Source organism: Cyanistes caeruleus, chromosome 31 (genome assembly GCF_971803275.1).
Source record: "Cyanistes caeruleus chromosome 31, bCyaCae1.hap1.1, whole genome shotgun sequence".
Taxonomy (NCBI): Eukaryota; Metazoa; Chordata; class Aves; order Passeriformes; family Paridae; genus Cyanistes; species Cyanistes caeruleus.
The window spans coordinates 2,915,817-2,936,543 of NC_141731.1; the positions used below are offsets into that span (position 1 = coordinate 2,915,817).

Here is a 20,727-nt window from a genome sequence, read left to right on the forward strand (position 1 = left end):
AGTGTTTTGAGGGGTTTTTCTTTGATTGTGCAGAAATTTTTGGAGATTATGTGGGATATTTCTGGAATTTGGTAGGGTTTAGAGAAGATTTAGGAAATTTTGTGGGTGTTTTCTGCCATTTTTTGTCATTTTTTCTAGAATTTTGAGGGATGTTTCTGGAATTTTGTGATGTGTTTGTGTAATTTGGGTGATTGTCCTGGTTTAGGGTAAATTTGGGAGAAAACCTCCAGTGGGTTCCCCCGGGAAGCAAACCCACGTGGCCCCTTTCTCCCACCTCCCATCCAGTTCGGGAAGAGATTTCTCTGAGAGGAGTGGAAAAAATCTGTTTATTTCCCAGGCACAGCACTACCCAGCACAAAAATGAACGATATCAAATTACAGAACCTCTCGCCCTTCAGCAGAGATGAGGAACTTCAGAGGGTCTCTTTCCTGGGGGTGTTGGCTCTGTTATCAGTCCCTCTGGCGCTGGAAAATGCCGCTGCCCAGGCTGGGCTCCCGGTAGTCCAGGGGTGCTCCCGGTGCTCCCTCGAGTCCCCAGTTCAGAGCAGGTTCGATTCGTTTCAGAAAAAGGGAAAGAAAACAGTCCAGGAAGACCTCTCTGCCCCGGCTAGCTGGAAAGCCAAGGCGATCTGTGTCTTGTTGTCTGTCTGTGCTGTAGTCAAAACTCCCGATGCGGGGGGAGCAAGTGCAGTCTGATAACAGACTCGGTGCTTCTTTTCCACTCACTTTTACTCTCAGATGGAATTTTAAGAATACAGAACCTGTGTCTGGGTTAGGTGGACGAATGGGGATACAATTTAACATCATAATCAACCCAGGACACACGCCCACTGTGCTTTCCAGCTGCTTTGCTCCTGCTCCTCCCAAATCACCACGAATTCCACTGAACTGAAACAAATCCAAATCCTCGTGGGTCGGGACAAGGGCAGGGAGAGGTCACTCAGGGATCACCATCAGGGGCACAACAGCCCGACACGGGGAAATGAACTGAATTTAGGACTGAGCAAATCAGACCAGGAGAATGAGGATTAAAATCAATCTTGAGAAACACCTCCTCCCGCTCCTGAACTTTTCTGTCCGGGCCGCTGCTCGCGGGGCACAGAGAGGGGCCCGGCCGTGTCCCTCCAAACCTCCCTGGGAATCACCCCAGAGCCCCCAGCCTTCCTTGTGCCCATCCCCGGGGCCCCTTGTCCCTCCCAATGGCTCCCGTGGCTCTCCCAGTCCATCCCAGCCTCTCCCAGTCCATCCCAGCCTCTCCCAGTGACCCCGCCTGTCCATCTCGCCTCTCCGTGGATCTGCCGCCCCTCAGCCAATCAGAGCGCGTCTCTCTGATGACTCATCAGTTGCCGGGCAGATCCACAGAGCCGAGAGCCCCGCGCTGGACTCGGCCTCCCAGTGCCGCGCACTTCATTCCCAGTCCCTCCCAGTGCCACCACAGTCCCGCCCAGTGCCACCACAGTCCCGCCCAGTGCCACCACAGTCCCTCTCGGTGCCACCACAGTCCCTCCCAGTGCCACCACAGTCCCTCCCAGTGCCACCACAGTCCCGCCCAGTGCCACCACAGTCCCACCCAGTGCCACCACAGCCCCTCCCAGTGCCACCACAGTCCCGTCCAGTGCCACCACAGTCCCTCCCAGTGCCATCACAGTCCCGCCCAGAGGCCCGGGAGTCTCTCCCACTCCTTTTAGCCCATTCCCACTCCATTTCGAATTCATTCCTCCTTCCACTCCCAGACATCTACGCCTTCATCCAGTGTCCCAGTATCCACTCTCATCTCTTTCAGCGCCTCCCCAGTCCCTGACAGCCTGTTCCCGGTCCCACCCGACGTCACACCACTCCTCTCCCATTTCTCCCAGTTACCCCCCAAGCTCATCCCAGTCTGTCCCCGCTGATCGCCAGTGCCCATCCCAGCGTGTCCATCTCGCTGGTGCCCTCCAGCTCCCAGCCCGGCGCCGGCCGCCTGCTCTGCTCCCGGATGGATTTCTCCCCTGCCCACATCCAGCTGAGCTGCTCCCAGGGCCAGCAGCAGCTCTCGGGCCACGTGCTGGCCACTGCCGTGCTCCCCAGCGGGGACTGGAGCCAGCAGCTCCTGGTGCTGCTGGAAACCGCCCCCGGCAATGCGGGCTCAGCTCCAGCTGCCAGGTGGAGCACGGCAGCCTGGAGCACCCCCTGAGCCGGCACTGGGGCACGGCCCGGCCCCCACAGCGCCGGGGGCAGCGGGGGAGGCACTGGGGGGGCCCAGAGGGGGACTGGGCTGTGCTGGGAGGAACTGGGAGGGAGTTTGAGATGGCCTGGTTTAAACTGGGGAAGGGATTGAGGTGCTTAGGATGGCTGGGAAGGGGATTAAAGGATGTTGGGGAGGGTGGGATGGGGTTCTGGGGGTCCTGGTGGAAACTGGGAGGGAGTTTGGGGGTGCTGGGTGTCACTGGGAGGGATTTGAGTGAGCCTGGAGGAGCTGGAAGGAGATTGGGCATTGGAAAGCAGGGATTGGGATGAGGTTGGTTGTGCTGGGCAGAGACTGGGAGGAGTCTTGATGAGTCCTGGTGGGGCTGGGAAGGGACTGGGAGAGGGTTTGGGGGTCCAGGGGAAGTGGGGAGAAATTGGGAGGGGGCTGTGGGATCCTGAGGGGAACAGGAGGGGCTCTGCTGGGTCCTGGGGAGGCTGGGAAGAGACTGGCAGTGATTTACCAAAATAGCAATATTGATCCAGTATCAACATCAATCTGTTAATGGACAAAAAACCTCTCCAACAGTTTAAAGTTACAAAGTGGATGTTTAATCACAGCACTGGGCGAGGGCGGGAGTCACCCCTTAATACGCACTGCAAGCTGACAAAAGATTCCAGTGTCTATTTATTTACAAAAGTCTTGAATATCCAAAATACTAATACATATTAATACTAATGCATATGCATAATGCGAACACTTTCTGTTCCCCACTTTGGATTAAAATGCACGGTAATGAGTTTAAAAAGTCATTATGCCTGCATGGTTGGCTCCCCAATTTGAGGAGGGGGTCGTTTTGGTGAGGAGGGGTCATCAGGAGATGAAGGAAAACCGCTCTTCCTCACTCTCACCTTTCTACCTTTACAATGGTTGACATTACAAATGACATTTGGTGCAACTCCAGTTTCCTCCCTTGTGACTTTGAAATGGGTTTCCAGATGTAAGGTCTGTGATCTTCCTAAACCCGTTTATCAGTTTCTCTTTTCTCATTATAAGCACAGCTGAACAAACATACAATGACAAGTAATTTTTTACCTAAGTCCAAGACTCAGTATCTCAAATCCTGCTTCTCACTCAATCATTAACTCGAAATACTTCCAGCAAGGCCTATCTCTATCTACGATCTCCAATTTTTCTACAGTACCTAATTGTTTAAAATTAGTGACTCCAAAGGAGGTTTCAGAGGGTCCTGGGTGGGCTGGGAAAGACTGGGAGGGTCCTTGGAGGGGCTTGGGGTGTCTCTGAGAAGTTTTGGGGGTCCTGACCTCTGCAGACCCCCCAGGGATACTGTCAGACGCCACCCACAGCAAGATGCTGACGGGGATTGGAGTCTCCGTGTTGGGCTTCGTCTTCCTGGCACTGGGGATTGGCTTCTGCCTGTGCAGGAAGGTGAGGGGGGATCCCGGGGATCGTGTCCTCCCCCCCCAACAGAGTGAGTGTGCTCCCCTCAGAGCCCCCAAGCCCGGTGTCACCCCCTTTTCTCTGCTCACACAGCTCCTGAGGCAAAAGCTTCTCGAGGATTGAAAGTCAACAATTCCCATTGTCATTCTGTATCCCATTGGATTTTCATTCCCCTGCTTTCATCCAGGTGCCCACAGGGAGCCAGGAAGATGTGGAGCCTCCCAGCCAGGTGTCTTCCCAACACGCATCACCAGGACCACGGATCACCAGGGCTCTGCCCAACGGGGGTCACTGGGGATCATCCAACGCCCATCCTCCCATGGGGGATGGAGCTGGAGCAGCGCACGAAGCTCTTCCCGCACTCGGGGCACTCGCAGGGCTTCCCTTACTGGTGCCTACATTGGTGTTGGATCAAGTTAGATCTCTGTGAGAAGCTCTTCCCACACTGGGGACACTCGTAGGGCCTCTCCCCAGTGTGGATGCGCCGGTGGACGGTGAGGTTGCCGTTGCGGTTGAAGCCCTTCCCGCAGTCAGGGCAGCTGAAGGGCCTCTCGTCTGTGTGAATCCGCTCATGTAGGAGGACACTGGAGCTGGTCTGAAACCTCTTCCCACACTGGGGACACTCGTAGGGCCTCTCCCCAGTGTGGATGCGCCGGTGTGCCCACAGACTGGAGCTCTGACCAAAATTCTTCCCACATTCCGAGCAGGTGTAGGGCCGTTCCCCTGTGTGGATCACCTGGTGTCTCATCAGTTCAGAGATCTCTCTGAAGCTCTTCCCACATTTCCCACACTCATAGGGCTTTACCCCAGTGTGAATCTTCTGGTGTTTCCTCAGGTTGGAGCTCTGGCTGAAGCTCTTCCCACATTCCCCACACTCGTAGGGCTTTTCCCCAGAGTGGATCCTCTGGTGCTGGATGAGGTGGGATTTCTTTCTGAAGCCCTTCCCACATTCCAAGCACTTGTGGGGCTTCTCCCCCAGCTCTGAGCTCCGGCTGGATCTCTGGCCGTGTTCCTGGCACTGGGGGGATCTTTCCTCCTCGCAGCTCCCTGGACTGCGTTTGCAGCCCCTCCTCGTGCGGGATCTCCAGGGCTTTTCCTCCTCCTCTTCCATCTGGAAGAAATTTGGAATGAAAATTCCTGATTAGGTGGAAAAAAAGAGAGGAGAGTGCCTTGGGCTGGGGATGCCTCTGTTGGGAATGCAGAATTAGAAAGAAATTATAAATATGACTCTTTAGCCAGAAAGGCTAAGGAAGAAATACAAATGAAAGCACAGTTTGAATAATTCAAAGAAACCAAGCTGACGTGCCAGAGCACGTTCTTTCCCCCAGTAAAACCAAGCTGAGACCCCTCTTCCCAGCCTTATAAGGAAAGGTCTGAAGAACCCTGAGATAACTAAAAATATGCAAAACCAGCGATTTCTACAGGTCGCACACAAATGTTACTGTATTAGGATACTTAGAAAGATTGGTCAGTAAAGGAATAGAATATTCAATGTATAGGTTATATAAGTAATGGTAAAAGAGAGTTCTCTCTCTTGGCTCTCTTTGTTCTCTTAGTCTCTCTTAACTCTTGGCTCTCTTGCTACTCTCTCTTGGCTCTCTCTTAGCTTTCTTGTTTCTCTTAGCCTTCTTGCCTCATGCTTTCTACACTCTTGCTGCTCTCTTTTTCCTGTTCTTTCCTGCTCTTCTTTATCCTCTTTTTCCTGGCTCTCTCACTTCTGTTCTGTTATTCTCTTTCTTAGCAATCTTAAAGTCTTGAACTCATGTATTCATATTTTACCCCCTTTTGTATTGTTCTCTCTGAGCCTGCTTTGCGCTCTATCTGTCGGCTCATGGCAGGCTCTCCCTCTCTCTCTCCCACGCCCTGAAATAAACAACTAACATCTAACTCGACTATAGAGGTCTCTGCCGAGTCTCAGACCATCCACCCCCGATGTGTCTCCTACATGCCTCCTTGCCCAGGTTCGTCTCAGAAAGACATTGGGCATCTTGCGTCTGTAAGAACCTCAAAAACAACAGGATTCAGCCCAAACAACAAAACACAGATCACAAACAAACCAAACAACAAGATTCAGCCAAAACCCCCTGCACAATAGAAAGGTTCAGCCCCTGCAAGAAACTAAAGCACCAACGTTTACCACAGTAAGGCTCAGAAACACCAAGATTCAGCCCCATAAAAATCGTGGATCGCCCACTGTGGTCACCCGCTGCATGTGGGGAGGCAACGCTCCTGGGGCTGGGGGAGCTCCAGATACAGAGATGAACTTCGTGCTGCTTCCTCTCCCTGCTCCTCCTCCTCCTCCTGTGGCCCTACTCTTCCTCACACTCCTCCTCCTCCTTCTGCACAACCCCAGGTACATATATTTTGACCGTTTTTTTCCTCAACCCTGCTTCTCCTTCCCTTCTCCTGCTGCCCCCAGGCCCAGCACCCACTGCCGCCTCCCTCTTCCCCCCCAGTCCCACAGCATCCCACCGCAGGGGCACGGATGCAGCTGGGCCAGCTCGGCCTGGGGCAGCGCTGGGCTCTCGGCCGCTTCCACCCGCACTCGCTCCCCACTGCAGCCGCTCCCGCCACCACAGCGCGGGGGGGCCCGGCCTTGGCGCTCCCCCCTCCCACCTCCCCAAATTCCCCTCCAGGGGGGCGCCAAGGCCCGGGGGGGAGGGGCGCAGCTGGGCTCCAGCTGGGGAACGCTGGCAGCTGCTGCTCTGCCTGGACACTGATGAGTCATCAGCGCCGCGCGCTCTGATTGGCTCAGCCCTGCCTGAGCCCTGCGCCTGCACCAAGGGGGGACACCCTGCTCCAGGGGGGATGGCCCCAAAACGGGGCAACCCCAGCAAAGGAACAACAACAAAGCCTCTTTAAAAACTGATCGCCTCAACCTCATTGCACATAGGGCCAGGGACGTGGACATAAGGAAGTGACAGGAGGAGCCATCAGCTGCACAAAATGTTATGAATTGATGACACAGACTGCTGCTCAGCCAAGGTCCTGCTAAATTCATCAACTTCCAGAAGAACAACAAAGACTTAACACAGCCATCAACATCGTTAGCTATATAAAAGTGGGGTGCATATTAAGGGGGTATGTAGGAGGTGCATTGGGAAGTCTGTACCTCTCCAGGACTTCAGCCAATGGGGAAAGAGAGAGGGAGATGTGACCAAGAAAATTAGGATGAAAAGGAGGCTGTGTCTGCCAACAACTGGAGAGACCCCATGGGAAATGTCCCATGGGCACACCCTTTTTTAGGAATACAATTACTTTTACAGGACTCCTCTGTCTTCCTTTTGGACAGAAACCTGTGGGGATGTCAATTTTTCCACACACCTTGGGGCTCCTCCACAATTCCTTCCACCGTCCGGGCCGGCGGGCAGTGAGTGCAGCTGAAGGGGCCTCACCCAGTTTGGGGGATCGGCTCCCTCGGCTGGCGGCGGCACCGGGCATTGATTGGGTACCCGAGAGTGAGCAGGAGACAGACGAGTGACGGATCAGGGCGGCTCTCAAGAGTCGGCAGGGAGAGAGCACTGAAAATCTCAGCAGTGACTACAGTGGCATCTTCGGGGAGTGAACATGGCAGGGCACCCAGGGAGGGGACAAAAGGGAAAGCCACAATGGGGTCCCAGCCAAAGGGATGAGGATCCCAAAATATCTCTCAAGGGTCCCTTGGGAGCATGCGGAGGTCGTTTGCACATTCTCCCAGAGGGAATTAAGGACATGGACACCCAGGGGGGCAATAAGGGAACTCCAGAAGGGATTTAGACAACAGGGGATGGATGGTGTTGGTGTGCTGGGAAGGGATTGGCTGAAGGGGAGTGTGCAGGAATGTGCTTAAGGCAAGAAGCAGCAGGAGGAATCCATGGGATAAGAAAAAGGATAATGGAAAAGAGGAAGAGAAAAATACTGAGGATTGGGATGTGTTTCAGAAGGGTCTCATCCTCCAAATTTGCTTGCTTACTCAGATCCTTTGTATCCCAGTTTTGGAGGACAGGAAAACAAGGAGGTGAGGATTTCAGGGGGTTTCTCTGAGCTGGGAGCGGCAGGAGCGGGCGCAGAGCTGCGGCACCGGGAGCACGGGCTGGGGGCCTGTGGGGAGCTGTGGGGCCGGGCCGGGGCTGTGGGGCAGCCGGGGCTCAGCGCCGGGCGCTGCCTGAGCCCAGCACCCCCCGGGCAGGGCCGGCAGTGGCCCCCGGCCCCCAGGAGGCTGCGGGACGCCCCGGCCGCTGCCCGGCCCCGTGGAGCTGCCGGCCCTGCCCGCCGGGGGGGCCGCCTTTGGACACTGCGGCAGGACAGGGACCGGCTCTGGGATACGGGCTGGGGAGGGGAGCCTCAGCACAGCCAGCACGAGGAAGGAACAGCTCACAAATGGCGATTAGACCTGCAAGGATCCAGAGGATCTTTTAAGCATTTCCTGCTGGGTCCCTGGAGAAAGGAAGGGTTTTGCAGAAAGCTCAGCAGCTGCCACACGATGAGCACCCACAGGCACTGAGGGGGGCTGCAGCAGCGACAGAAGAAGCCCCTGCAGCACTTGCTCACAAAGGCTCAGCAGCTGAATGCAGCAAGGGATGAGCAAAAGGCCAAGCTGAAGGCAAAGGCCGTGGCACAGTTCCTACAGCCCCTGAGGGATCAAGCCCAGGGCCCAAGGGGGCCCCAGCACCCAGGGGACACCCTCTCGGCCACAAGCACCTGGCACAGGCATTGCCCTCCTGGCCAGGGCACAGCCCACCCAAACAGCCCCTGGCAAGGAATCAGCCTTCCAGCTGCAGGGCACAAGGACACTGCAAGCACAGACAGCAGCAGCCTCAGCACCAGCAAGTCCAGCCCTTGATGGACACGCATTCTTAGCGGTGGCACAGCTCCCATTCCACCAGGGACCCACCACACTGCAGCCCTTGGGAACATCCAGGGTGGCTCTGGATCCAGAGGAGACCTTTCCTGATGGACACAGGGGCCTCTCCATCCACTCGGAATCTTACACCTAAAGGTGTTAGGGAATATTTAAATTATTAAAGCACTAAGAGGGAAAGATGAGTGGGTGTGTTTTATTCAGGCACTATTAGCTGATGTGGGGGATAGGTTTGAAATGCAGAACCTTTTATTTACTCACAATTGTGATTGTAATTTACTGGGAAGGGATTTGATGGCTAAATTTGGAATGCAAATTAATGTTGCAAAAGGTGAAACAGAGGCTGGTTCTGTTGTACCTCTGTGTCAAATGTCTGGCAGAGCCAAGGCTGAAGTGAACCCACAAGTGTGGGCAGCCCCAGGGAAATTGGCAAAATTAGATATGGAGCCTCTCCAAATCTCCCTGAAGCAACCAGGACAAGAGGTGTCCAAAAGCAATCCCCTGTTGCAAGGGAGGGAAGGAAGGGCTCACAGCCTGTCTGGGAGTCCTGCTCAAGGCACGGCTTGGGGAGCCAGGGATGGCTCCCTACAATGCTCCTATCCTGCCAAACAAGAAATCCAATGGAATCCACAGAATGCTGCAGGACCCAAGAAGAAGAAATGAGATGATGAAACCGAGGCACCCCACACTCTCAGATCCTTACACCAGCCTCAACCAGGTGCCCTCCTCACACTGCTGCCATTCACAACTTGATGCAAAAGATGCTTTCTGGGGATCTGCCCACTTCCAGAGGATGCAAACACAATTCTGCCTTGGGCTGGCAACAAGAGCTAGAAGGGAAAATGCTCAAGACATGGACGGTCCTTCTGCAGGGATGCACGGAAGCACCGGCCTGATTGGGGCAAGCCTTGCAGGAAATATCAAAGGAATTGACCTCACCCCCAGGGACTGGCTTAATGCAGGATGTGGATGACTTGATCCAGTCAGAAAAACAAGGAGAAGAGGTAGAGGAAGCCTCTGTGAAATGGCTTCATTTTCAGGCTAAAAAGCAGCTTTCAGTATCTGAAAAAAAACAAAGGGCAAATGGTAGAGAAAATGGTTAAATATTTAAAACAATTTTTGACTCAGGGTTTGTGGTGTATTGATTCAGAGAGAGTTCAGGGAATCTCAGAAATAATGTTTCCCAGGACAAAAATGGAGCTGGAACAATTCTTAGGATAATTAGGGAACTGCAGGAACTGGACTGAGGATTCTTTATTCTGGCCTGAGCATTCTATTACTTCTTTAGCCCCAGATAGTCTCAATTTTATAGACATATGAAAGAGAACAAAATTTAACAAAATGAAAAAAATAAAATGATTGATGCCCCAGCCATGGCTCTTCCAGACTCAGAAATCTGAATTGCAAGGGAATATTAAACAGCCACCCCTGAGCCTGCACTGAAGGCAACGCAGCAGCAGCCAGGGCTCCCCAGCGGGGGAAGCCCCTGCGCCTGCCCACAGATCCTCTGCTCAAATCCTCGGCCTGGCCACCCTCCTTTGCCATCTCCAGCCACTGCGGGACAATCCTTGCTCTCACTCTTGCAGCTTCAGGCCTTTCTGTGCCTGCCCTCGCCACAGCTGCTGGGGAAGGCACCGGGACAATTCCACTCTGCCTCTCAATGACACTCACACTCTGCCCTGCCTGGGATTAGAATATGGGAAAATAGACCAACTTGAAAATGGCTTCAAATCCTATTTCTCTGAAGGGAGTTGGTTTGCCTTTGCCTTGGGGAAAGGAATTTTAATCTTTCTTTTAAAGGAATTTTAATATTTCTTTTCCACCACTCAGCAGGGATGAAATTTACATCTCAACAGACTGGGAATAGCCCAAAAGATTCCATCAGCAAACATCAACCAACACCTACCCCAGACACTGCCCAAGGCACAGCTGGAGACCCCTGGTCTGGAAAAGGCTGAGCAGGAAATCCAGGAGTGCCCACCTAATTCCCATCACAGGCACAGAAATCCGGCTGCAACAGGAAACCAAATCCTAACAACTCCACACCTTCAAACCAATGAACATTAAACCAATGGATTTCTATGGGGTCAGAATGTATAAATTTAGGAAAATCTAGTCAAACTCATGTGTCATGGAAAGATTTTCTCTGCACACCCAGCCTAAGTGTGCATGAAATTATTCCTGTTGCACATTCTGGCCAGAATCAAGTAACACCTTATTTCTCTAAAGACACTGTTGAAGAGTTTTTGCTTTTACAGTTTCAGAAAAAAGATTACACCGTTAGAATAATTTTTTGTAATTATTTTACTTCTATATTGTTGGTTCTGTTTGGGACAATGTTGTAAGAATCAGTTTTTAGTCCTAGGAGAATAAAAAGAAAACACTTGATTGCTTTCTCATTTTTGTTTTATATTTGTACTTGACTCTTAGTGATAACAAAATGATGGTATGAGTTTTTCGATGTTCACCCTTAAGCTGCACTTTGAAAACTAGAAGAGCTTTAAAGTTGGCGCTTTAACAGATAAAGAGTTAATAAAATATTGTTTAAAAAAATAAATAGCAGATTCTGTGTGGGGCCACATGTGAGTCAGGAGATGTCTGCCCTGGAAGAGCTTTGTTCCAGGCAGCCAGGAGAGGAGCTTTAGAAATGCAAATTAACACTGATGGCCCAAAGCCTGCACAATGGCCCAGGGGCTTCCTGCCTGCAGGAGGAATTGGGCTGATTCCCTTTGCCCCTCAGCCCAAGCTCTGCCTGCTTGCACAGATGGAATTTGCACAGCTAAAGGCACAGCCCATTGTGAGGATATCTGACTCTGCAGCAGAAATTGGTTAAGCTGCAAAGGAAAATGGAGAATGTTGTGAAAACTTCATTAAAACAAGTGGGGGGAATCATCCCTGTCCCCACTCCAACATGTGCTGTCACTGTCTATGTTATATAGGGTGTATCAGACCACTGGGGTTTATTTGCTACCACAAGTTCAGGGAAATCAGTTGGGAATCCAAATACGTGATGATTTAATGAGAGAAAAGCTGACAATTGATGCAGCCCTGGCTGGAGGGAGCACCCAGAAATGGGGAAAAGACGAACGACCACCAGAACAAATCCTGCAACACCATGGACCAGACCCTGGGAACCCTGATGAATTCATAGCAGGTACCAGAGAAACCATTTCTCATTTCAATGGCACAATTAGATTACAGGATGTCATTGAAATAATAACCAACCACAGAGCTCCGGCTCCTGACCTTCCCCCCAACCAATCCACTCAGATGAGGAACACAACATTTCACCATGGGATGGGATCAGATTACCTTTTAGCAGAAAAAGGAGAGGTTTGGGAAAAGTTAAAAGATTCAAACTGCTGATGGCAAACAGATCAGCAAGGAAAAGGTGCAGAAACAGATAACAAAGGAAATAGCAAAGCAGCTCAGGTACTTGTTCAAACGTGGAAAGGATGGGAATGGGACACAGTTTTATGGTTCCCTGGCAGACCACGGGTTAAACAAATGCTGTTTCTCCTCTCATGTGCTACAGCAACTCTCATCTTTTTACCATGCACCACACCTTGCTGAGTGCAGCTCATTCAGCAGCTGAGCAAGGGGATGCAGGTGGCAGCCAGGCCTCCTGAGCCACAAACGGCTACAAAAGGACAGAGAATGAGGGCACTGAGAGCAATCCCAAAACCAAAGAACACCCAGGAAGAAAAAACAGAGGCAATGAGTGAATCTGCTTGGAGATGGGGCCAGGGACTTACACATAAGGAAGCAATGGGAGAAATCACCAGTTTCAGAAAATGTTACTAATTGACAAGGACTGCTGCTCAGACCAAGTCCCGATACATTCCTGAACTTCCAGAAGAACAAACACTTCACAGAGCCAGGAATATCGGGTGTTATACAAAAAGGACATGCAGCAGGCGGATCGGGAAGGCTGAACCTTCCAAGCACCTCCGCCAGTGTTGGGCAAAGGGACAGGGACATGCGGCCGGGAAAATCAGGACAAAAACGAGGCCGCGTCCTCCAACACCTGGAGAGAGCGCACGGCAAATGCCCCATGGCCTCTCCCTTTGGGCAGCAATAAAGTCACTTGCACACCACTCCTCTGGCTCCTTGGGCCACACAGACCTCTGGCGCCGGGAATTTTCCCGCCCGGCCCCGGGCCCAGCGCAGCCACCTCCGGGCTACCGACACGAAGCGGGACGAGCCAGCGCTGCTCCGCCACCGCCTCCTGCCGAGGCCCCAGCGGCAAGGAGACCGCGGGCAGCCGCTCCCGCAGCGCCCTCAGCCCAGGGCCAACACGGGCCGGCCACGGCACAAGCCACCCGCCACAGCCCCCTGCCGCCCCCTCCCGGGCCCGCAGCGAGCCCCGAGCCCCCGCAGAACCGAGCGCGGCTCCCACCTGCGATGGCCGGGGCCGCCTCCGAGCTCCGCCGCCGCCTCACCGGGCTCCGGCCGCTGCTGCCGCCGCTGCCGGGCCCGCACAGACGCTCCGGCAATGGCGGCTCTCCTGCCCCACGGCCGTCCTGGGGGCGCCAGCGGGGCCGGGCTTGTCCCCGTTCTGCCCAATCAGCGCGCGCCAGAACCACGAGTGACGGCAGAAGCAGCCAATGGCAGCCAGCGGCGGGCTCTGCACACGGCACGGCCTCGCGTGCCTTGGGCTGCGCTCCGCCATTTCTCGGCCCCCTGGGCTGAGGAGCGGCCCCGGCGCTGGGCCCGGCCCGGGCAGGAGGCCAAGGAAGCGCCGCTGCGCTGAAGCGCCGGGAGCTGAGGGCGCTGCGAGCTGGGGGTGAGTCCGGGATGGAGCAGGGCATGCCGGAGCGAGGCCAAAACTCTGTGACTCTCCTTCCTGTCCCGGGCGGGGAGCAGAACACTCAAGGAAAGGCTCGGGGGTCGGGATGAGGTTGGGGACAGTTCAATCCTTGGTCACGGGCACAGCACACCTGACTTGGGAAAATTAATTGAGTTTATTCTCAAACGTGTCAGAACAAGAAAACGAGAAGTAAAGTAATTCCTACGGAAATCCATCTTCCCCCCAGCTGTCCCTCCTTCCCGGGCTTAACTTTGTGCCCCTCTCCGTCCCCCTCCCCGCCCAGAGGCACAGGGATGGGGGTCACAGTCAGGTCATGTCACTGCCTCCCCCTGAGGGCCAGGAATCCTTGTCCTGCTGCAGCCTGGGGTCCCTCGCAGGGGCCAGAGTCCCTCAGGAGCAGGCTGCTCCAGCGGGGATGGCCAGGGGGATCCCCGAGTCCGGCCAGGAGCCGCTTGCATGGCTGTGCAGGGGCTTCTGCCGGGCTCGGGGCCTCTCTCAGGCACCCCCTGCTCCGGCCCAGCCTCACTGCCCCCCTCACCCCCCATGCAGCGAGTGCCTGGGCAGGGAGATGCACGATTTTCCCGGGGCTGAATCTTGGTGTATCTGAGCTTTATTGGGCTGAATGTTGGTGCTTTGTTTTTTTGTGGGGGCTGAATCTTTCTATTTTGGGAGGATATCAGCTTTTTGGTGTTTTGGAAGTTTTTGATCTCTTTTGATGTTTGGAGGATGTTGGTGCTGAATCTTGGTGTCCTGGAGGTTCTTTCAGACACAAGATGCCCAGTGACTTCCTGAGAGCACCTTGGGCAAGGAGGTACCCCCAGCCCAAAGTGCTCTCCTCTTGTTTTTTCCCCAAACCAGGATTTTTCATTCCTAAGCCGTGGCTGGATGGAGGAGGTGGAAAAGCCCTGGAGAAGCCGCATGAGAAGGGTCTGCAAACCCAGCCCAGGGAGCTGCGAGGAGGAAAGATCCCCCCTATACCAGGAACATGGCCAGAGATCCAGCCGGAGCTCAGAGCTGGGGGAGAAGCCTCATGGTGGGGAGAAGCCCTGCAACTGCTTGGAATGTGGGAAGGGTTTCAGGTACAGGTGCGAGCTGATCCAGGACCAGGTGATTCACACTGGGGAAAAGCCCTACAAGTGTGGGGAATGTGGGATGAGCTTCAGCTACATCTCCTACCTGAGGGAACACCAGAGGATCCACACTGGGGAAAAGCCCTACGAGTGTGGAAAATGTGGGAAGTGCTTCAGCAAGAGGTCCAACCTGAGGGCACACCAGGTGATCCACACAGGGGAACGGCCCTACACCTGCTTGGAATGTGGGAAAAGCTTTGGGTGGAGCTCTGACCTGAGAAAACACCAGCTCATCCACACTGGGGAGAGGCCCTATGAGTGTCCCGAGTGTGGGAAGAGGTTTCAGCGCAGCTCCACTGTCATCAGACATGAGCGGATTCACACAGACGAGAGGCCCTTCCGCTGCCCCGACTGCGGGAAGGGCTTCAACCGCAACTCCACCCTCACTCTCCACCGGCGCATCCACACTGGGGAGAGGCCCTACGAGTGTCCCCAGTGTGGGAAGAGCTTCTCACAGAGCTCTCACTTGACCCAACACCAACGGAGGCACCAGTAAGGGAAGCCCTGCGAGTGCCCCGAGTGCAGGAAGAGCTTCGTGCGCTGCTCCAGCTCCATCCCCCATGGGAGGATGGGCGTTGGATGATCCCCAGTGACCCCCGTTGGGCAGAGCCCTGGTGATCCGTGGTCCTGGTGATGCGTGTTGGGAAGACACCTGGCTGGGAGGCTCCACATCTTCCTGGCTCCCTGTGGGCACCTGGATGAAAGCAGGGGAAAGAAAATCCATCAGGATACAGACCAACAATGGGAATTCCTTGAGGAGATTGGATTTGTTGACTTTCAATCCTAGAGAACCTTTTGTCGCTGCCTCAGGAGCTCTGTTGGCAGAGAAAAGGGGGTGACACCGGGCTTGGGGGCCCTGAGGGAACACACATGCTTTGGGGGAGGGACCCCGTCTCACATTCTTCCTCAGGTAGATGCTGAGCCCCAGAACCAGGAAGACGAAACCCAACATGGAGACTCCAATCTCCGTCAGCATCTTATTGCAGGTGGCATTTCATGGCATCCCTGGGGCAACTGCAGAGGTCAGGACCCCCAAAACCTCTCAGAGACCCCACAGGTACCTCAAAGGACCCTCTCTGTCTCCCCTAGCCTGCCCAGGACCCTCTGGAACCTCCTTTGGACTAACTAATTTTAAAAAATTAGGTATTTTAGAAAATTTGGAGATCTCAGCTAGAGACAGGCCTTGCTGGAGCTAGTTAGAGTTAATGATTAAGTGAGAAGCAGGATTTGAGATAATGAATCTTGGACTTAGGTAAAAAACTACTTGTCACTGTATGTTTGTTTAGAGGTGCTTATAATGAGAAAAGAGAAACTGATAAACGGGTTCAGGAAGATCACAGACCTTACATCTGGAAACCCATTTCAAAGTCACAAGGGAGGAAACTGGAGTTGTACCAAATGTCATTTGTAATGTCAACCATTGTAAAGGTAGAAAGGTGAGAGTGAGGAAGAGCGGTTTTCCTTCATCTCCTGATGACCCCTCCTCACCAAAACGACCCCCTCCTCAAATTGGGGAGCCAACCACGCAGTTGTAATGACATTTTAAACTGATTACAGTGCATTTTAATCCAAAGTGGGGAATGGGAAGTGTTAGCATTATGCATATGTATTGGTATTAATATGTATTAGTATTTTGGATATTCAAGACTTTTGTAAATAAATTCACACTGGAATCTTTTGTCAACTTGCAGTGCATATTAAGGGGTGACTCCCGCCCTCGCCCAGTGCTGTGATTAAACATCCACTTTGTAACTTTAAACTGTTGGAGAGGTTTTTTGTCCATTAACAGATTGATGTTGATACTGCATCAATATCACTATTTTGGTAAATCACTGCCAGTCTCTTCCCAGCCTCCCCAGGACCCAGCAGAGCCCCTCCTGTTCCTCTCAGGATCCCACAGCCCCCTCCCAATTTCCCCCCACTGCCCCAGGACCCCCAAACCCTCTCCCAGTCCCTTCCCAGCCCCACCAGGACTCATCAAGACTCCTCCCAGTCTCTTCCCAGCACAACCAACCTCATCCCAATCCCTGCTTTCCCATCCCCAATCTCCTTCCAGCTCCTCCAGGCTCACTCAAATCCCTCCCAGTGACACCCAGCACCCCCAAACTCCCTCCCAGTTTCCACCAGGACCCCCAGAACCCCATCCCACCCTCCCCAACATCCTTTAATCCCCTTCCCAGCCATCCTAAGCACCTCAATCCCTTCCCCAGTTTAAACCAGTCTGTCTCAAACTCCCTCCCAGTTCCTCCCAGCACACCCCAATCCCCCTCTGGGCCCCCCCAGTGCCTCCCCCGCTGCCCCCGGCGCTGTGGGGGCCGGGCCGTGCCCCAGTGCCGGCTCAGGGGGTGCTCCAGGCTGCCGTGCTCCACCTGGCAGCTGGAGCTGAGCCCGCATTGCCGGGGGCGGTTTCCAGCAGCACCAGGAGCTGCTGGCTCCAGTCCCCGCTGGGGAGCACGGCAGTGGCCAGCACGTGGCCCGAGAGCTGCTGCTGGCCCTGGGAGCAGCTCAGCTGGATGTGGGCAGGGGAGAAATCCATCAGGGAGCAGAGCAGGCGGCCGGGGCCGGGCTGGGAGCTGGAGGGCACCAGCGAGATGGACACGCTGGGATGGGCACTGGGAGAGATGGGAGACGAGTTGTGTGGCATTGAGAGGGACTGGGAATGGACTGGCAGGGACTGGGATGGCACTGAAAGAGATGAGAGTGGATACTGGGACACTGGAAGTAAGTGTGGAGGTCTGGGAGTGAAGTGAGAATGAATTAGGAATAGACTGGGAATGGCTAAAAAGGAGTGGGCGGGACTGTGGTGGCACTGGGAGGGACTGCGGTGGCACTGGGCGGGACTGTGGTGGCACTGGGCGGGACTGTGGTGGCACTGGGAGGGACTGTGGTGGTACTGGGCGGGACTGTGGTGGCACTGGGAGGGACTGTGGTGGCACTGGGAGGGACTGGGAATGAAGTGCACGGCACTGAGGGGCCGAGTCCAGCGCGGGGCTCTCGGCTCTGTGGATCTGCCCGGCAACAGATGAGTCATCAGAGAGGCGCGCTCTGATTGGCTGAGGGGCGAGAGATGCACGGAGGGGCGAGATGGACAGGCGGGGTCACTGGGAGTGACTGGGATGGACCGGGAGAGGCTGGGATGGACTGGGAGAGCCACGGGAGCCATTGGGAGGGACAAGGGGCCCCGGGGATGGGCACAAGGAAGCCTGAGGGCTCTGGGGTGATTCCCAGGGAGGTTTGGAGGGACAAGGCCGGGCCCCTCTCTGTGCCCCGCGAGCAGCGGCCCGGACAGAAAAGTTCAGGAGCGGGAGGAGGTGTTTCTCAAGATTGATTTTAATCCTCATTCTCCTGGTCTGATTTGCTCAGTCCTAAGTTCAGTTCATTTCCCCATGTCGGGCTGTTGTGCCCCTGATGGTGATCCCTGAGTGACCTCTCCCTGCCCTTGTCCCGACCCACGAGGATTTGGATTTGTTTCAGTTCAGTGGAATTCGTGGTGATCTGGGGGGAGCTGGAGCAAAGCAGCTGGAAAGCACAGTGGGCTTGACAGGGACTGACCCAGGGCAGGAGTTGGGGCTGCCTCGAGTGAGCTCTCACATTGTGAACCTTCATGGGGTCTTTCTAAGGAAATTTTGTTGTAGTTTGACATTCATTATTAAAAAGCAGAGTCACAGATGGAGCTCTGCTTTCACCTTGAAATGAGGGGGTGGAACGTGGGTACTGGGACTTCTGTAACTTCAAGTTGTTCCTTGATCCTGGTCACTTTAGCTTTGGCAATCTGAAGCCCTTCAGCAGCAATGTCTCTGCCACCCCCTGGTTTCTGGCTCAGACCCAGCTCGCAGCTTGGACAAGGTCTGGGCTTTGTCCTCTTGAGCTTTGGGAGCCTCCCGGGAAGCACCAGCCCTCCCCAGCCCACCCTTGGGAGCACTTTTTCTTTTCTCTCTGCTGACGATTTTATCCCCAAAACTGCCGTGGGAACGTTGTATCCAAGCACATCCTCCAGCGCTGCACTTTCCTCCTGTGAATTCCCTGTGCAGGGAATGTGGCTGTGCTTTTCCCTGCTCTGTTCACTGACAAACAAACCTGAGCCCGTGGGACTGTCAGAGCTCCTTCATGCAATGAAATCAGGTTGTGTTTCTCATGGCATGTTCTGGAGGAGCTTTTCTTGGTGTGTCTTGTGCTGCTGGAAATGACACAAGAGCCAGGAGGGAACAGAAGCTGCTGCTGCCCGTTGGCTCAGGGCCAGGGAACCAAGTTGTGCTCCCGGGCAGTTGGGCCCTGCTGGAAGCAGAGCCGTGTTTCCCTTGAGCAGCTCAAGCTTGTGACAGCTCCAAACAGGAAACCTCCGCAGAAAACTCTTCCTCCAAACTCAGCTGCTTTCCCTCCTGCAGCTGTTTGGGAAAGAGCCTCAAAGCACAGACTCTGCTGGGAGCCATTGGTGCATTTCCTCCCTCCCGGCAGCAGCAGCTCCTGAGCCCTTCACGGGCTCCTGGCCCTTCGAAAACCCTTCAGCTCCCTTTCAACTCTCAGCACTCACTAACATGTGCATTTCTTTCATATTTAAACTGCATTTAAACTTCTCTTTTTCTCTCCTCTCTATTTTTTTAATCTCCTCTTTATCTCCTTTAATCCCCTGACCACCAGTAGGATGGGGATGGAGTCTTGGGGTGGGTGTGGGATGAACTGAGGATCCAGCAGAGAAGGGCAAGGCAGCGGGGAGAGGACTCAGCCAACCCTTCTCCTGCTCTCTCCTCCCCCAGGCTCCAGCTAAAGCAAGTCAGACTGGAAAGGATCCCACAAATGCTGTGTTCTCCTCCCTCTGAGCTTGGCTGGGGATCCTCAGCTTCAGCCTGGTGCAGTGATGGCTTAGATTCGCTAATTTGAGATTTTTGGCTAATGCACTAAATTGAAGAGGTTTATTATTACTTAATCACCCTTCACCTTTGCCAAGTTCTGCTGCACTGTGTCTGCTTTTCACCCAATACACTGCTAGCTCACCTACACACATGTGCTTCTTAGGATAATATTTAGATTCATAGCTTACTCTATAAAATCACACAATTACAGTAGAAAACTCTCCACCATCTCACTCAATGCAGTTTTTTATTTACTTCTGGCATATTCTTACTTACAGCTATAGGGACATAAGCTTATGAATTCTCGACTCAACGTCTGTGAACCTTTAGCATTGCATGAACCCAAGCTCCTTCCAAGGCTGTAAATGAAACCCTTCAGTATCTGTGGAAGTTTCTGTCTTTCCATTTCCCTCAGCCCACCAAAGGATTTGTGACCCTTTGTGACAGAGGAGAACCTGCCAGGCAATTTTGTGTTTGCTCTAGGGAAGGTTGGGTTGCTCTGCATCAATTCCCAGAGCAGCGCAGAGCATTGGCTTTGTGATGTCAGGGCATGGATGCCACCTTGTCGTGGTGACATCCCAAGGTTGCCTTGGTGCACGGAAGGCCTCAGGGTCAGAGCAGCTCTTGGGCTTGCTCAGTGCAGGAGCATCCTCCTGCTTGAGGCGTTTGTCAGTGGGCAGCTGCACACTGCACAGAAGCCCTGTTTCTTCTTGTGGTGGAGCAGAGCGTGCAAACTGGCAAAAATGATTGAGCAGCTCGCTGCTGCCATTTGCACCATCTATGTCATTGGCTACTCTGGCTATTTCCTGACCAACCTGGCACGTAAGTAGAGGTTTTCCCTGTCTGGAACCTGAGCTGGCTTTTGTAGGTCTCCCTGCTCTTCCTTAGTGACCAGGTTGCTATTGAAACACAAAGACCATGAGGATGCCCCTGGTTTGGTAAAGCTCCTGTCAACACCTTCAGCAAAACACGGGGTGTCTGTAGCCAGGGGGCTGCGGGCAGCATTTGCAGGGCTTCTGTTCCCTCCACGGGAGAGCCTGTGGCAGCAGAGTCTGGCATTTCCTCACTTTGCTGGCTCAATCTTTTGGGGTGACTTTACTTTTAAGATAGCTCTGAGAGCTGGGGAAGTTGAAACTGCTGGAGGCTGATGGGAGTTTTTTCTCCTGACTAATTCCTGGCCATGGGTGAGAATTGGCAGCGGTTTTAACTATTGAGAAGTGAGATCAACCTTTGAACAGCACCTGAAGGTGTGAGGCCGGGAATTTCTTGCTCTCTTTGGTTTCTGGCTTCTGACGAGGTCACAGGGCTCTGTCTCGGCCTCCTCCCCCCCTCCAGGCCGGACAAGGCTGCAGAGGGCGGGGTGGGGGGAGAAGCGGAGCCGGCCAGCCTGACTTGGTTTGCAGTTTCTGCCACTGAACTGAAACCTGACACCATCAACATCTGCAGCTTTAGCAAGATTTTAACTCTTTTAC

At 53.9% G+C, this 20,727-nt stretch overlaps 2 protein-coding genes across 3 annotated transcripts in view; one reads left to right on the plus strand and one right to left on the minus strand.

Moving 5' to 3' along the window:
• Positions 1 to 20,727, plus strand: part of LOC147648723 (uncharacterized) — a 105,027-nt gene that overhangs the window by 71,535 nt on the left and 12,765 nt on the right. Inside the window, exon 1 of one of the 2 annotated variants that reach the window (XM_086866512.1) lies at positions 19,744 to 20,077. The exons of the other annotated variant lie outside the window; for it this stretch is intronic. Coding sequence (XP_086722638.1) covers positions 19,810 to 20,077 — 268 coding nt within the window. The 5' untranslated portion in view covers positions 19,744 to 19,809. Of the gene's footprint in view, positions 1 to 19,743; positions 20,078 to 20,727 lie in introns of those variants that run through there. 2 annotated transcript variants of the gene reach the window in all.
• LOC111945380 (uncharacterized) lies at positions 2,753 to 12,986 on the minus strand. The gene is made up of 2 exons (XM_086866592.1): positions 12,865 to 12,986; positions 2,753 to 4,736 (listed from the first exon to the last, which is right to left on the minus strand). The coding sequence occupies exon 2, from the start codon at positions 4,734 to 4,736 to the stop codon at positions 4,011 to 4,013; it is 726 nt and encodes a 241-aa protein (XP_086722718.1). The 5' UTR covers positions 12,865 to 12,986; the 3' UTR covers positions 2,753 to 4,010.

Coding starts and splice junctions, on each gene's coding strand:
- LOC111945380 (XM_086866592.1), bottom strand. CDS start 4,736: ATGGAAGAGGAGGAGGAAAAGCCCTGGAGATCCCGCACGAGGAGGGGC.